The 15,761-nt window shown below is 37.9% G+C and overlaps 1 protein-coding gene across 1 annotated transcript; it reads right to left on the reverse strand.

Moving 5' to 3' along the window:
• Positions 1 to 1,879: 1,879 nt before the first annotated feature.
• On the reverse strand, positions 1,880 to 3,371 carry LOC135699263 (RAB6-interacting golgin-like). The gene is made up of 4 exons (XM_065219464.1): positions 3,256 to 3,371; positions 2,727 to 3,192; positions 2,528 to 2,668; positions 1,880 to 2,466 (listed from the first exon to the last, which is right to left on the reverse strand). Exons 1-4 carry the CDS (start codon positions 3,332 to 3,334, stop codon positions 2,211 to 2,213), a joined length of 942 nt encoding a protein of 313 aa, XP_065075536.1. The 5' UTR covers positions 3,335 to 3,371; the 3' UTR covers positions 1,880 to 2,210.
• Between the last annotated feature and the right edge of the window lie 12,390 nt (positions 3,372 to 15,761).

The raw sequence follows: 15,761 nt of genomic DNA on the forward strand, positions 1-15,761 counted from the left end.
AAAAAAAATGGCCATGTTTGATTTGGATGAAACTTTGCCTCGAGATAGGTAGATTGCCCATCTTACAAAAACTTTTTCATGTCTGAACTGATTTTTTTAACGTACCATTTTTACACAAAACTAAACCAGTGAAGCTCAAAATCATCTCAGAACCCAATGAAGCTCGATTTCTGATTCAATTTTGTCTAATCAGCAACTAATCACTTGGATTAATCGAGAATTTCATATGAAAAGGGCTTTAGAAAATAATATAATTGATTATATTGTCTACTACTGAGGCAAAATCCGATACTCCTATAGCAACTTAGAATTCTTAGCTCAAATTATCCATAAAAATTAGGTATGAATAAAATTTAATCAGCATTGAAATTCTCTGATCTTTCCGATTTTTCTAATTTTTAAAAGCTATCAACACTGCTATTAATAAGCAAGGAGCTTCCCATAAAATGTTCTCACAATGTGCTAATGTTCATTTAACTTCTCTTAAGTTTCTTAAATTTGCATGAGCCTTTTGGAACATTGTTGAAGTTTTTGAAAATTGCCTGAATTTCTCGGAAGTCCTTTAAAATTTCAGCGATTTCCTTGAAATTTATTGATCTATCCTGATGTTCTCGGAGCTTCCTGAAATTCTCTCAATTCTCTTGAAACTGAACTGTCCTGAAAACCATTAAATTTTCCAGAAGTTCTTTGGACTTGTGAAGTATCCAAAATATGTATGATGTTTCCTTAAGTTCACTGGAGTTTCCTGGACCGTTTTTAGAATTTTAGCAGAAGTTATTAAAACATTCTTTAATATATCGAAACTTACTCAAAAGTCTGGATTTTTCTGAAGTTTCAGAACTTCTTCAAAGTTCCTGCAGCTAGTGTGGATCGGCAGTCAAAATCTGGAAGCATCCCTGATGTTCCGGGAAAGTTGAAGAAACTGGCAGGAGAAGATGGAAGAATCATTCGAGCGAAGGCTGAAGAAGCTTCCAAGAGAAGTCGAATTAAGTTTCCGAGAGGAATCGAAAAATAATTTACGATGTAAGGTGGATGAAAATTCCAGGGGAAAGTTAGAAGAGGGAAGTTAAATAATGTTTTAAAAGTATTTCCCGATTCCCCTGGAATTACCAGAACGAGCCATCGACAGTTTATCGATTCATGGGTAGCCAAAAATGGTGAGGAAATGGAAACATAAATCGTTAGATTAATCCATAAGACATTTTTTAGGATGATTTTTTTTTTAATTTTAAGGGCTCAAGAAAATTGAGATATTCAAAAAGATACAAGTCTCTCATAATAATTTTCTCCGAAATTCTGAGCGTGGGCAGGCAATATTCATTTTGAATATTTAAAAAAATCGGTATAAATCGGTATAAAACCTCAAAAATCGGTATTCTGAGGAACCTTTTCTGTATATCGGTATCTAGTTCGGAAATCGGTATAAATACCGATAAATCGGTATATCTGGCAACGCTGTTCACGCCATCGCCGACAAAACATGCGTCGGCCCTCAAGTCTACTATCAACTATGAGGCAAGAAGACTGTATAGCATGGACAAATGTCAAAGAAATAATCGTCAATAAGGATGCAAAAAATGCCTGGAGTCATATTAACTCGTGATGCAGCAATAGGATTAAGAATCGTAGAAAAAAGCGATGAGTTTTTCGGATACAAAATTTAATATCGTACGGAATAGTAACAAAAGGGTATTTTTTAATCCAAATATATATTGTCGTTTATCAAAGATGTAAATGTTATACGCATACAAATTGTAAAAATGTAACGTAGTGCTAAGCTCCTGCTATCGCTATTATTGTCATTATTATACTTATGTAAAAAATAAAATATCATTCAGCACCTAGATAATGATATTCACGATCTATCAATAATTTGTATTTGTATTTGCTTTTTTTGTGTTCATTGTTAATGTGGCATTACTGGTTATTAATAATATTTAAACAGATGTTTAAAACGAAAATAAAAATATTCGCAGTAGATAAACTTTAGGTGAGCAATATATAATAGCAATACTTGTCAAAAGATTCGGAATAGTTGTACTGGATCTACTAGTTAGGATAAAAACAGACACATGACAGCAGTAGTAGAACCTTTTCTAACAGTTTAAAGGCTTAATTCTCACTCACATATTGCTTGCGTATTTTTTGGTTAATTGTTGCATATCGGTATCTAGTTAGTACGTCACGTTAAGGTATTTTTGATATCCGAATTACTTTTGCGATGTTTCCCCAGCGGATGATACTTTGGATGAAGACTCATCGCTGTTAATACTGCTATCGTCATAGTCTCCATTCAAGGATAGGCCAACCTTGTCCATCAGTTCGGAAAGCCGCTTTGCCTTGCGTTCTTCATTGTGCGAAATAATGGTACACAAGTGTTCCGTTAACAACTCTTTCCGTTCGAGAGCCTGGTGAAGTTCAACTTTTGCCTTGAGGAATAGATTCTCTATGTTAAGGTAGTTCTTCCTGCAAATAGAAAATAATTCAAATTATTGAACGCAACTTCATTGATCAGCGCTGGCCTTACTCAACGTTGGAGAAATGCAAGCTGGCAGCATCAATCTGCTTTCTGAGGATGGCTACATCAGTGGCAAGCTCCGAGTCCAGTTTACCTAGTTCAGATTTGATTTCCTGTAATTTATTCGCTTCTGCCGCCGTCTTTTGTGTACTACAAATAAAAATTCCTATCAATTCAGTATTTCATTAAATCAACGGAATGTACTCACTGTTGTTCAATAACTTTTTGAAGCATATCACGCTTCTGCCGATTTTGTTCCTGCATAAGCTTCCGCTGTTGTTCGAAGTCTTTCAGTGACATACCTCTGAAGGGAGTGTTGGTTGAGTCCGGCATCGCTTTCGCCATCGGTGTGGAAGCAGACATACCTTCCAGTATGGAAATATTGGATACCAAAAATACGTTGGCGCCTTCGGATGAACCGGTCGGTGGTTTCTTCGGCAGTATCAGAATGGATTCATCCTCCGGTGCGTTCATCATGGTGGGAAGTGGTTTGAATGCAACAGCCTGTTGAATTGGGTAGTTTGGGTAGATGCTAGAATCAACGCAACTGGTGGCTGTGCTGCTGTCGGCGGCATTTGTTTGCACATGCTCCTTAGGGGGAACAGATTTCGGGGCGGGAGGTTTTGTCTCGCCAAGCCGCACTGGCTTCTGATGGGGTCGCGAAAGGTTCTTGGCTGGAAGCAGATAGACAAGTGGTATAAACCAAATACTTACAATTTATAATACTTCCATCTTACCAGTATCCTTGCCATTTGTTTGACGAGTAATTTTGTAGATGTCATCGTCAGAAAAACCAACAAATTGCTTCGACATCATTAAAAAATGCAAACAAAAAAGTATCACAAGTGGAAGAGTGTTTATTCTTCGGTCATCAGAATTAAATTTTGTTTACGCAAGCTGACGTTGACAGAATGGGAAATGTTACGGGTTGAACTATTTCAACGAAATACTTCACTAGCGATCACAGGCATCGCGGGATAACGATTGACGAAATGTTTCTCTGGTAGCGCCATCTGATCTTCACTAGCAGAAACGATATACACTGTGGGAAAAGTAACGACACAAACGAAGTGACAGACGGAGCGGCTCGAAAACTTTGGTGACTAACCTGCTATTGCAATTTTTCAGTGTACCACATGGCAACACCACTACTACTGGATTGTACCACATGGCAACACTACTACTAGATTGAACTAGCATTTTCACCAAATGTACTAGACTGTTTTGGTTCTATCTCTTTCACTCTACTCAAAACTGAAATGCATGAAAAAATGACAAAATGATACGCACTCTTTGCACACTCACAGCAAAAAAAGTTGTTGAATATTACATCGAAACTGATGCAACCAGGTCAATCCATCGGTTGTGTAATATCACATTGTACGATGTACATCGATTTTGCGAACAAAATTACATCCATTGATGTAATATTGTATCTGCTTTTTGCTATTACATCATTATTTCATACATCAGCTTGAATTACGTTGATCGATATTACATTTTTTTTTGCTGTGCTGTCAAAGAATCATTGTACACAAAATCAACTTTGTTCAAATCAAAACAAAAAAACTAATTCATCTGGTGGATGATGGCACAAGCTTCCAAGAAAATTCTATTACAGTGAACCACATTATTTTAATGGATTTCTTCGCCAGTAAGTCGTCTGTCACTTCGTTTGTGGTGCAAAGAGTGTATCATTTTGTCATGTTTTTATGCATTTCAGTTTTCAGTAGAGTGAAAGAGATAGAACCAAAACATTCTAATACATTTGGTGAAAATGCTAGTACAATCCAGTAGTAGTGTTGTCATGTGGTACAATCCAGTATTAGTGGTGTTGCCATGTGGTACACTGAAAAATTGAAATAGCAGGTTAGTCACCAAAGTTTTCGAGCCGCTCCGTCTGTCACTTCGTTTGTGATACTAGCCTATAGGCCTTTTTAATAAAAACTAAGCGATCGATTCAACCGCTGGTAATGAATAGGAGAACGTCAAAAAGAGTGTTGTGAGCAGAAATTTTTGCCGTGAGACATAGGAAGTGGAATACTTTTTCACTTTTCCTGATAAATTGTTTCATCTGAGATGCTTCAAAACTTAATCTACAGTTGAAAAAGTTAATTCTGTATCGTTTTTGCAAAGATCCTGCTAGTGTTGAGGAATATTTTTGTTGAGAAAAATTGAAAATTAAAAAAAAGTGCCTTAGTGGTTATAATCTTCCGGATATCTTGTGTGTGAATAGTTAAGGTACAAATCAGTTCATATCTGTGGAAAATCGTACAATAAGACAATATCTGATGGAAATTGGCAAGATTTTGAATAAAAAATGCTTTAATTTGCGTTGTGAAAAATAGTTATTCTGATGTAAATAAACGGTTTGGTTGTCGTTTCTTCTCGAACTCGCGTGGCGGCTATTGATTTTTTCGCCAGTTAGTCGTCTGTCACTTCGTTTGTGGTATAAGAGTGCAATCTAAAAATGATTTTATTTTGTAAATTGAGCATTTAATATAAATCTGGTTGCTGCTGGAAAAGCTGAAATCCATGTATACACCTAAAAATCTGAAAAGAAATTATTTTTTCTATATTATATGTCTATTGAGTAGTCATTGTTTTCTAATAACGTAGCATTAACCAGATTTAAATAAAATGCTCCATTTGCAAAATAAATGCATTTAAGGTGATTCCTTGTAGAGTCCACAAATGGTCACCACGTAGGCTATAAATGCACTTCCACCTCAAATTTTCAATTACACAAATCTTGGAAATTAGAGTTCCATTCACCTGAAATTGCTACTGCATGTATGCTGCAGCGCAGCAAACGTGGAGTAACAGTTTCATTGTAGCATGTGTCGTGGACGCTGATATTTGTGCACTTAAAGTTTCGAAGTGGTAGCAAGAATAAGGATCATCCGTAAGCATATCAAATTGATTGCTCAATTGAACTTCATCAGAAGAAGGATCACGCGATTGCCCTTTTCTTTTGCGCTTAGGCGCCATGGAGGCAGAACCAAGTTTCTCCAAATCGAAGCAGATAACTATAAGAATCTGAAGGATCGAAGAGGAATTTTCCAAATCGACATCCAAGCCGGATGAAAATAGCGAGGAACACGGGTAGGATCCAAACAAGGATCGAAGAGGAATAAGAGTAAAAAAGGTAGAAATATTACAGGTTTAAGTTTGTTGTTGCGTTAGGTAGCAGTAACACTTCCTTCAGCAAGAGAACACGATGCGGACTAGTCGATTGGAGTTGATGCTGCTTTCTTCAGATTTGAATTCCTAAGTGACACAGACGTGTCTTTACGTCTTTAGTTAATCTGAAATTTTTATAATTAATGTTTAAGTTCCTAGTTCACTCCTCACACGAATTCCCTTTACGTTGGTCTCGAATGATTCCGTTTACGCGAATGAATCGCGTAAATGGAGTACACGTAGCATATGGGATTTGACCTAATAGGCACCAACATTGAATATCTCGCGATCCTGGTTACTGTCTTGGGCAAAGATTTCAGTAGATAAGACCTAATAATTGGTGGACAGAAGATCGGAATTTTCACACTACGCGGCGCTAGTGTTCTTGAAATTATGATTTCCTTGTTTGTGTTATATTTTGAAATCCTTGCCACCTAGAAAGTTGCTATTTTGTGGGAAGTTGTTCAGTGGATCCATACCACAGAGAACAGACGTTGAGGCTTGAACAAAATTTCTCTAAAAACTTGTGTAACGATTCATATTCGACTTAAGCGCCACTAACGGCGACTTCCCAACTTATAAACCCTCTTTGACAACATGATGGCGCTAGCATTGCAAAACTTACAGTAGACACTAAGTGCTGGTAGCGCCATGTGGCAATTTTCAGCAGATAATTTATCGATACTAGCGCCAAATTGGTCGAAAGTGATACATTTATAGAGGAAATCAGGAGATGCTAGCGCTACGTAACGGCGACGTTTCCACTTAACTTTACACAAGTTTCTGACCGAACTTGGACGTCTGTTCTCTGTGTCCATACCTAACGATTGGTATGCAGAAGTTCGTAATTTTCTCAATACGCGCAGCTAGTGTGCTTGAATTTGTGATTTCCTTGTTTATGTGATATCTTGAAATCCTTGCCATCTAGAAAAATGCTGTCTTTGGCGAAGTTGTTCAGTGTATCAGTGTATTTGTGGTTCCCTAGTTTGTTATAACTTGAAATCCTTGCCATCTAGAAAAGTTGCTGTCTTGGGCGAAGTTGTTCATTGGATCAAGACCTAATGACGGTTATTAAAATTATCGACCCGTAATTAATGTAATTAAAAGTATTGAAAATGTAATTAATGTTCTTTAATTACGAAATTTCGGCTGTAATTAATGGAGTTAAAAAGTAGTTAATGTTCTACCATAGAGGTAACTCTAAGACCACTGGGTCCCGAAGAAAATCATTATTATTTTTGGCTCACTCAGTACCAGAACAACGGTCCCAAGCAGTCCCAAGCTATTTCACTCACCCCTGCATGTTCTGCATGAATCCACACACCCCTGATGTTATCTGTCAAACTTTCATAGCGAATCAAAACAAACATAGTGTAGTAATAGAATTTCAACTAGAATAGGGTACGTTAATCGTTTGCTTGGGACCAATAGGCTACTAAAGTGGTGAGCCAATTTAAAATCGTTAGTTTCGTATTGATTGTTGGTATCATTTTGTCATTTTTTTTATGCATTTCAGTTTTGAGTAGAGTGAAAGAGATAGAACAAAAACATTCTAATACATTTGGTGAAAATGCTAGTACAATCCAGTAGTAGTGTTGCCATGTGGTACAATCCAGTAGTAGTGGTGTTGCCATGTGGTACACTGAAAAATTGCAATAGAAGGTTTGTCACCAAAGTTTTCGAGCCGCTCCGTCTGTCACTTCGTTTGTGCTTTTACATTCTGTCAGTAATTCGAAAGCCTTAGTACGGCCAAAGATGAATACTAAGATGAAACTGTCGGAAGAAAAACTTTCTATTTTAGTGTCCTCTTTCACGGTCCCTTTCATCCAATGAATACCCCCCGTATTCAAGGTAATTTTGTGGTTTTGCTGCCCCCTCAGCAGACATGAAATTTTGCGTTCATTTTTATCAAAACAATCACAACAAAATCAGAGATGTCCCATTTTTTAATTAGTCGATTAACAACTAATCGATTATTTTTTTGTTCACTGTGCTGCCATTTTTACACCAATGAGAGTGCAGCACATGTTTGAAACGATCGGTGATGATCCTCTAGAGATGTTAATGCTTATATCAGCATGATATAACCGATTACAAATATTAAACTTTTCGGTTCGTTAATCGATTAATCGATTATTCGCATGAAAATCGGTCATCACTAGATGAATGTGAAACGTCATTTCAAATATAAGGGCCCATGCATTGATTATGTCACGCTAAATCGAGCAAAAAATTACCCCCTCCCCCCTATCGTGACGTTTTTCCTATACCTAATGCATTGCTGGTCATAAAATCTTAGACCCCCTCTCCTCCCTTATACCCCGGACAGACTATGGCTTATATCATGTAATATAGGCTGGCTTGCAATGAGCACTCATATATAGGATTTCCAGTGAAAACTAGATGTATGAGTGCTCATTGCAAGCCAGCCTATATTACATGATATATGCATCAACTCTATGGACCGTACATGAATAATGATACAATTTGAAAGGGACCGGGGCTAATCACAAATTACGTCCCCACGGTAACTGAAATAAACACGAGTGTTCACCGGTTGGTACGGCGCTCCTCGTTCGTGTCGAGACTGACAAAGCGCTGCAGCTCGGTTAGTTTTTGGTGTTGTTCCTTACATTCTTGAGCGTTTGGTGCTGGAATCTCAAGGCTATCATCCAAATCGTCAGAAGTTTCAAGATCTCCAAGTACTTCTTCAACCGGTGCTTCCTTTTCTGAAATCAGTTCATTAATCTCAGCATGCGTCATATCAACAACTCCCAGCGCCGGTCCCAGAGCTCGAATGTCTTGGGTGACGTCTGCCTTGTCGTTGCTGGTTTCATTGACATTTCCGCTGATTTCAGGTGGCAAAAGAGCATTCCAGCAGCTCTTGAGTCTAGAAGGTTTTATATCACGAACGGCTTTTTCCAGGTTGTCAAAGCTATCTTTGATAGTGAACTTCTTCCACGATTTAATCAAATCGTCCACTGTTTCATCCATTCGGTCCACAATCGTGCGGTAGCTATAATGGATGTAACGCAAATTAAAGTTTGCGATTATCCCTTGATCCTACGGCTGTAGTATGGAAGTCGTATTTGGAGGGAGGTAGTGAGAAAATTTCACCAACAATAAGGTTTTGATCCACTGAACAACTTCACCGAAGAAAGAAACTTCCTAGATGGCAAGGATTTCCAGAAATCACATGAACAAGGAAATCATTAATTCATGCAAACTAGCGCCGCGTAGTGAGAAAATTCTGAACTTCTGTCCACCAACAATAAGGTCTTGAGTTACTGAACAACTTCTCCGAAGAAAGCAACTTCCTAGATGATAAGAATATCAAGATATCACAAAAACAAGGGGATCATTAATTCATGCAAACCAGCGCCACGTAGTGAGAAAATTGCGAACTTATGTCCACCAACCTTTAGGTTTTGATCCACTGAACAACTTTGCTGAAGGCAATAACCTTCTATATGTCCAGAATCACGAGATTTTCCATGTTGGTCCCTATTAGGTCAAATCCCATATGCTACGTGTACTCCATTTACGCGAATTCGATTTACGCGGTACTTATTACTCGCGCTCTTCGGGGGAAGAGTGTACTATTAGCACCGACAAACCGACATGAATGGTCATACAAATTACAAAAAAAAAAATCTGATCAAAGCACAAAACTGACATCGGAAAATATTTATGCTAGTAAATCTCGCCAAACATAAGTTTCACTGAGATCTCAGCAAAAGTGACATTTGATTACTGAATCTCGAATAATGCTTAGCTAAATCTCAGCAAACAAGTGAAGTGTTTGCTGAGATCCCAGTAAAATTTTTTTTGCAGAGATTTGCACAGCCGAGCTCGGTAGAAAAATCTAAGTGTGTACAACTACTATACCCAAGTAAAGCCTGGTACGCAGCTGAAAAGAAAACGGAAAAGTAATTTTTGAGGATTTTTCCCAAAAGAAAATTTGACAGCTATAGTCTGCTAAATTTTGAGATTATAGGGAGATGTCGTCAAATTGTAAAATCAACACTTATTAGTGTTTATGTTGTTTAAATGCATCCAAAACATCATTTTTACAACAAACGTTAAAATTACCTAACGGAATAATTGGTCAGACCATTATTCCGCAAGGAAAGTGAAATTGCATTCAGAATGCGCCACCTTCATGTCGATCACAATACTAATGTAATCGATCTTTCCATTACCGATTTCTTTTGAACTGCGTACTGGGTCAAGAAATGCTGAGGAAAAGTAATTTCTTTTGCATTCCGTGTCCTATCCCGTAGCACGTAAAAACGTCATTACTTTTCAGCTGCGTACCAGGCTTTAAGCAGCTTGGTTGAAGGTGGTCTATAGAATTCTAAGCAACCTCATTTTTAAGACGTTATAAGAACTTGAAAGTTCCGGTACCAAAATTGAAGAGCATTCTAAGCAGCTTCTGGCGGAACTTGAACGGAACTTTTAGAAAAAAAAGTTAAAAACGGGTTTTTGTCCTCTACACAAAATTCTATACTTAGTTCGCGCTTTTACGAAAGTTAATTCTAAAGTCAGGTCTTTATGAAAGTTATTTCTAAAGGCTGCTATGAAAGTGTATTGATTTATCAGCATTAGTAGTAGTATTGGAGATGTTTGAAGAATTAAACCCAGTCCAGTCCTTCTGCGTGAGAGCCCTAGCATGAACCGCTACGGCATCTGAAATATATTAAAGTTACCTGTTACGCCTACTGTTGGAGTTTTCAGAGCCAGCTGACTGACTTGAATACACGCTAACCTCGGCTTACTCACCGGGTGAGTCGATCGTACTCACTTTCGTCCGATGTATCGATTTGTCAAAAACTGAGTAAACGAGAAATGTCAAACTGAGTCACTCAGTCAACAAAATCGTGGACTTAGAAAAAATGTCAACCATGTTGGAGGAAACGTTCTAGAAAACGGGCCAATGTTTCAGTCAACTCCGACGGAAATTCCTTCAGGTAAGTACGAATTGTTTGTGTTGGACCATTTTCTGCTCCGGTAGAATGAATCAGGAGCAGACAATTTTCATTTCGTAGAATAAAATCAAAACAAATACCCCCCCGCAACTGAAAATATCGCTGACTGGATTCGAATCAGTCTACGTGAGAACGTCGTTTACTCAAAAGTGAGTGATTTTGAGTAGCCCCACTTGTCGCTGAGATGAGTCCATTCGACTCAATTTTGAGTTGACCAGAATAAGCGTGTACGAAACACAACACCTACACGCTCGTCTGATTTTACTCTAAAGTGAGTAACTTTGACTCAATTTCGTATTTGTATGCTAAATGTCAAAAACTGAGTAACATTAATTTAACAAAGTGAGTAACATTTACTCTAATTAAATAAATATGGATCTTTACTGTTTTGAGTAAGATCAAATGTAATAAACGTCCGAAAATTTTGAAGTCCTGGGCTGAAAGCAATTTTCCCGAGAAATTCCCACAAAGCGTTCAAAGAGTGAAAGTTTCAGCGTTCTGTGAAACTTGTTTGGACTAGTAACTAGCGTGAGTAGCAGTTGGTGTTTTTTCCTTAGATAAACTTTATTTCAGCCCAAATTTACACAGGTTACGTGAACTTCTGCAACAACTTTTGGTTGTGAACTTCAGAATCCCAAGCTCAATCCAAAGGAAAGTTCACTATGAGAGAATTACAAGTAAGCTTTATGAGAAAATCGGGAAATAGCAATATATTCAAAAAGAAAATAATTTTCAGAAAAAAAATGCTGAGAAACTGATCCGTAAGTTGTGCCATGGAAGCCGCTCAGTCCATTTCGAGATGTTCAATATGTTACATCCCTGGTTACTTCTCGGAATGAAAATAGCACCTGGAGATGATAGCTGCAGTGGCCTTCGGAATCGCTTAATAAGCAGAATTATTATCAATTTGTTAATTAGAGTTTATAATTCTATTGTGATAAAATAAATCATTTTTATTATGCTTCAAAAAAAAATTCGATCAAATAATTTCCTGTCAAAATATAATATTTACAAAACTGAGTAACCTTTACTCAGTTGTGCTAATATTGCGAAAACCGAAACTGAGTAAGTGCTACTCAGATTTTGACAGATTCATACATTACTCAAAAGTGAGTAAACATGGGGTTACTCACTTTAGAGTAGTTCCACTTTTAACGAAAGTGAGTGGAATTTTACTCACTTTAGAGTAAATTTGAACGAGCGTGTAGTGATGTCCGATTTTCCCAGCTAATCGATTATTTACTAATCGATTACATTTTTTAATGATTGTAATCTACATCGATTAATCGACAAGAAATAATCGATTGATCGAAATAATCGATTAATTTTAATACTCTCTGATAATAAAGAAAACCAACGTCTTTAAGAAAGTGTTTTAGCCGACGCCGGTGGTGTAGTGGTAAGCGTGACTGCTTTCTAACACCCTGATGGGTCTGGGTTCAATCCCAGCCGAGGTCGGTGGGATTTTTCTGAGGCATAAAAATCTCTGGTCACGTCTTCCTTCGGAAGGGAAGTAAAGCCGTTGGTCCCGGCCCATGTGTGTTGCATGGGTGCGATATCCTACGCAGGTGTGGAAGCTGCCTTCCTGCACAATGGATGGCAATCGATGTCCGTCGGTGATTGGCACTAGATTGCGGAACAGAGACCGACGTTAAATAAAGGAAAGAAGAAGAAAGTGTTTTAACCAGATGTTGATTATTCATCCCTGGATCATGTGTAAATTATTGTTTTGAGATAGGGGAAATGGCTCTGATGTTGGCCTATGATGTCGGCCCATCACTAAGAATCAGCTATTTAACAATGTTATCTAGATGAACGCATCATTGGGACGGCTCTAATGGATATTTTTGGTCACTATTGAAAATTTAGACGATTGCTGAATTTATATATTGGCCCAAATTAGGGGAATTTAGGCCGAAATTACATCCATTTCTCCTATAACGTTTCAGTAAAATACACTTTAGCTCTTTAATTGTGTTTTAATTAATGGTGAGAGAAAAGACAATTGGGTTCTTTAAGGGTATTGAGGTAAATGCATATTCGTAATCTGCATTAAAAATGGAACCCAAACCCAAAATTTCATCAATTTTGGTACACTGGAACTATTTTAAATATGTACAATTACATTTGCAAAAATAACCTTATTAGCGCCCCTCGGTGTCACTTTATATGGGAGCGAGCTGTCAGTTGGTCAGTTTAGTGTCAAACAGTGAAATTATTATTTTTCTTTAAATCTTGATTTAAAAATCTAGATGGAAGTGTGTGGGTTCGAAAAAAATATCGCTGTGCTCAGAAAACAAAGCTCTTTCAGATGATATATAAAAACCGATATATTTTTCAAAATTAAAGAACCCAATTTGCATCTTTATAACGAATTGATTTTGACTTTCGACTGCAATCTCAATGCCTGAAAAAAACACTACTCAAAACAAACAATTTCTCCAATAGTATATCCAGAAATAGTATCATGTTCAGATGAGGGCCAGACAAACGGTTTCTCAACATTGTTATTGTCTGACCTGCTTTAGAAAATAGACGTTCAGAACTTAAAGTTGGGGTGGAACATAGTTTAATTGATGCTCTGTTGGCTTGGTGGCAAGTTCTACATACTTGGTTGAAGATGCAAAGCGTCAATTAAAAGACTTAAAGTGGTCATTTTTATACGATAGATGACGATGACAGGAGCACGTAAAGTGATAGAGGCAACAATAGCTGCAATTTTCAAAACTACGACTAGATGCCTCCCTTCAGATAACGACTAGAACTGTTTCCCCACATCGTAGGTACATGAGCAAATCAGCGATCAGCTCTTTTTGCCAGTGGTGGCGTGGGAGACATCCCTCACCATCCCTCTCCAACTGGGGAGTTTGGTAAAGAGAGATGATGAACCCGATTCGTGCCTTCCTCAAAGTTGACCTTGCTCGCTCGCTATACAATTTTCACACTGCCGTACTCTAACGGAATTATCAACTCTATACCTTCATCTCCTCATCTATTGTATAAAAATTACCACTTACTAACAGACTTATTATTTGACGGTTAGTATCTTCAAATATGTAAATAGTTAACTTCACGCATGTAGTAATACACACAAAATAGTTAAAGTGTATATACACTAAAATAAATTCAACTCCTACTTCCAATAAAAAAAAATCGTGCGTTAATCGAAGCCAATTAATCGATTAGCAGATAATCGAGGCATTAAATAATCGATTCAAAATTAATCGATTATTTTAACAGATAATGGATTAGCTCGATTAATCGAGTAGTAATCGGCCATCACTAAAACACCTTGATGAACTTTAAATTGATGTTTGCCCGCATGGTTTTCCAACACACTTGTGGCACAGTGGTTAGCGTTCGTAGTTCGCATGCCGAATACATGGGTTCGAATCCAGGAAATTGCTCTTTAATTTTTTTAGGATAGAACATTGATGCACTAGAAGTGGCGCCGGTGGTGTAGTGGTAAGCGTGATTACCTCTCACCCCAGCAGGCCTGGGTTCAATCCCAGTCGGCGTCGCCGGGATGTTCTGAGGCAAAACATCTCTGATCACGCCTTCCTTCGGGGAAGTAAAGCCGTTGGTCCCCGGTTCATGAGTTGATGGGTCGATAGGTAGGGTCCAGGTGTTGGAGCTGCCTCTCTGGCGTCGGTAACATTGGTGAAAAAAAAATGATGCACTGTTGTGTTGTTGTGAATGTTGTGTTAGAACTTTATATGCACTTTATGAAACTTGCAGGTGGGTTTTATCGTTGAATGCGGAACTTTTGGTTGCTTTGGAAGATAGTTCTGTCGGAAGTTTATTTGAACTTTATGGAACTTTAAAGTTCTTTCGGAACTTTATTTGAACTTTATTGAACTTTAAAGTTCTTTCTGAACTTTATGGAACTTGAAAGGTTTGTCGGAACTTTATTTGAACTTTATGGCACTTTATGGTGAAGATCGGAAACTCTTGTGTGGAAGGGACGATCAAGGACCATCTTCAGCACTCTATTTTGAGCAACCTGGATTTTGTTCCTATGATTTCATTCTGTAGTAATGTTACGTCCCAGTTGACTATAAATTCCATATAAGCCTTAACCGTTAAACTGCATAGTCTACACAGGAAACATAATATTTTTTTATGTTTTATGACAGGCTTGTTGCAGACAAGTGTTTCCTGTACCCTGATTTTGATTAGAGGGAACTATGTTATGGGCGCTTCTTAGAGGGATCGTATGTATTTAAGGCGTACATGGGAAGTCAGTGAGTAACCAGCACTGGTCTAGTATAATACTGAAAATTTAAACTCAAATACAAAGTAACATTGACAAAGAGCCAGCACTTGATAAGCATGACCAGAGCATATCGACTCATAAACGGATAATTATATATTGTGTTATCTTTCATTGCTTCAAGATCGAGACATGTTACTGTTAGTGAGTGATTATGATTAAGCCTCGATTATACCATATCGAAACGATTTTATGGCCGTTTAACACCTTATAATGACCGACCGGTAGTAGCGGGATTCTATTTTTTCGCCCTACACCGGGCAGTCACAACAAACGGCGAGCGATTAAACACTTATGCAAACGATCAAATTTCAATTCACGCGGGGTGCGTTAAGACAGATGCGAAAAAAAAACTCTGTGCAAGAGTAAGTAAGACCGACCGCAACCGGAGATAAAGTGCGCACACAAAAGTTGCAAATAATGAGATGAGACTCGCACGCCAACAAACTATAATCCCTGGCATAGCTTAAGCCCGACACGCACGCACTGCGCTTCCCAAACCCTCCCAATCGAAGTCACGTGGATGTTTTACACTAATTGTGTTATTAGTTCAGGAAGTTTGGCGTCGATCGTTCGCCGGCTACCCGATTGACTAGACAAGGGAAATTTCTTCGCCGTGAGGGGGTTTGATACGATTGTATTCTAATTGATTGTTCTCAGCTTGATGTGGATGGGCTATTTAGTATACACATTTCTCTTAATTGTTCTATGGGGGTGAGCAACTTTTTTTTTTGCTGCTCCTATAAAAAGGTGAATCAGCATTCGAATAAGCATCAGTGCCTCTAGGTAGTTTATTAGA

This window comes from Ochlerotatus camptorhynchus, unplaced genomic scaffold, assembly GCF_037179485.1.
Source record: "Ochlerotatus camptorhynchus isolate MF236.1 unplaced genomic scaffold, CSIRO-AGI_Acam_v1.1 ptg000105l, whole genome shotgun sequence".
NCBI classification, from domain to species: Eukaryota; Metazoa; Arthropoda; class Insecta; order Diptera; family Culicidae; genus Ochlerotatus; species Ochlerotatus camptorhynchus.

Excerpts from the sequence above, each read along its gene's own strand:
- LOC135699263 (XM_065219464.1), bottom strand. The coding sequence starts at position 3,334 with ATGATGTCGAAGCAATTTGTTGGTTTTTCTGACGATGACATCTACAAA. Across the intron at positions 3,193-3,255 it reads AACAAATGGCAAGGATACTG|CCAAGAACCTTTCGCGACCC; the intron begins GTAAGATGGAAG and ends ATCTGCTTCCAG. Across the intron at positions 2,669-2,726 it reads CAAAAAGTTATTGAACAACA|TACACAAAAGACGGCGGCAG; the intron begins GTGAGTACATTC and ends TTTTATTTGTAG.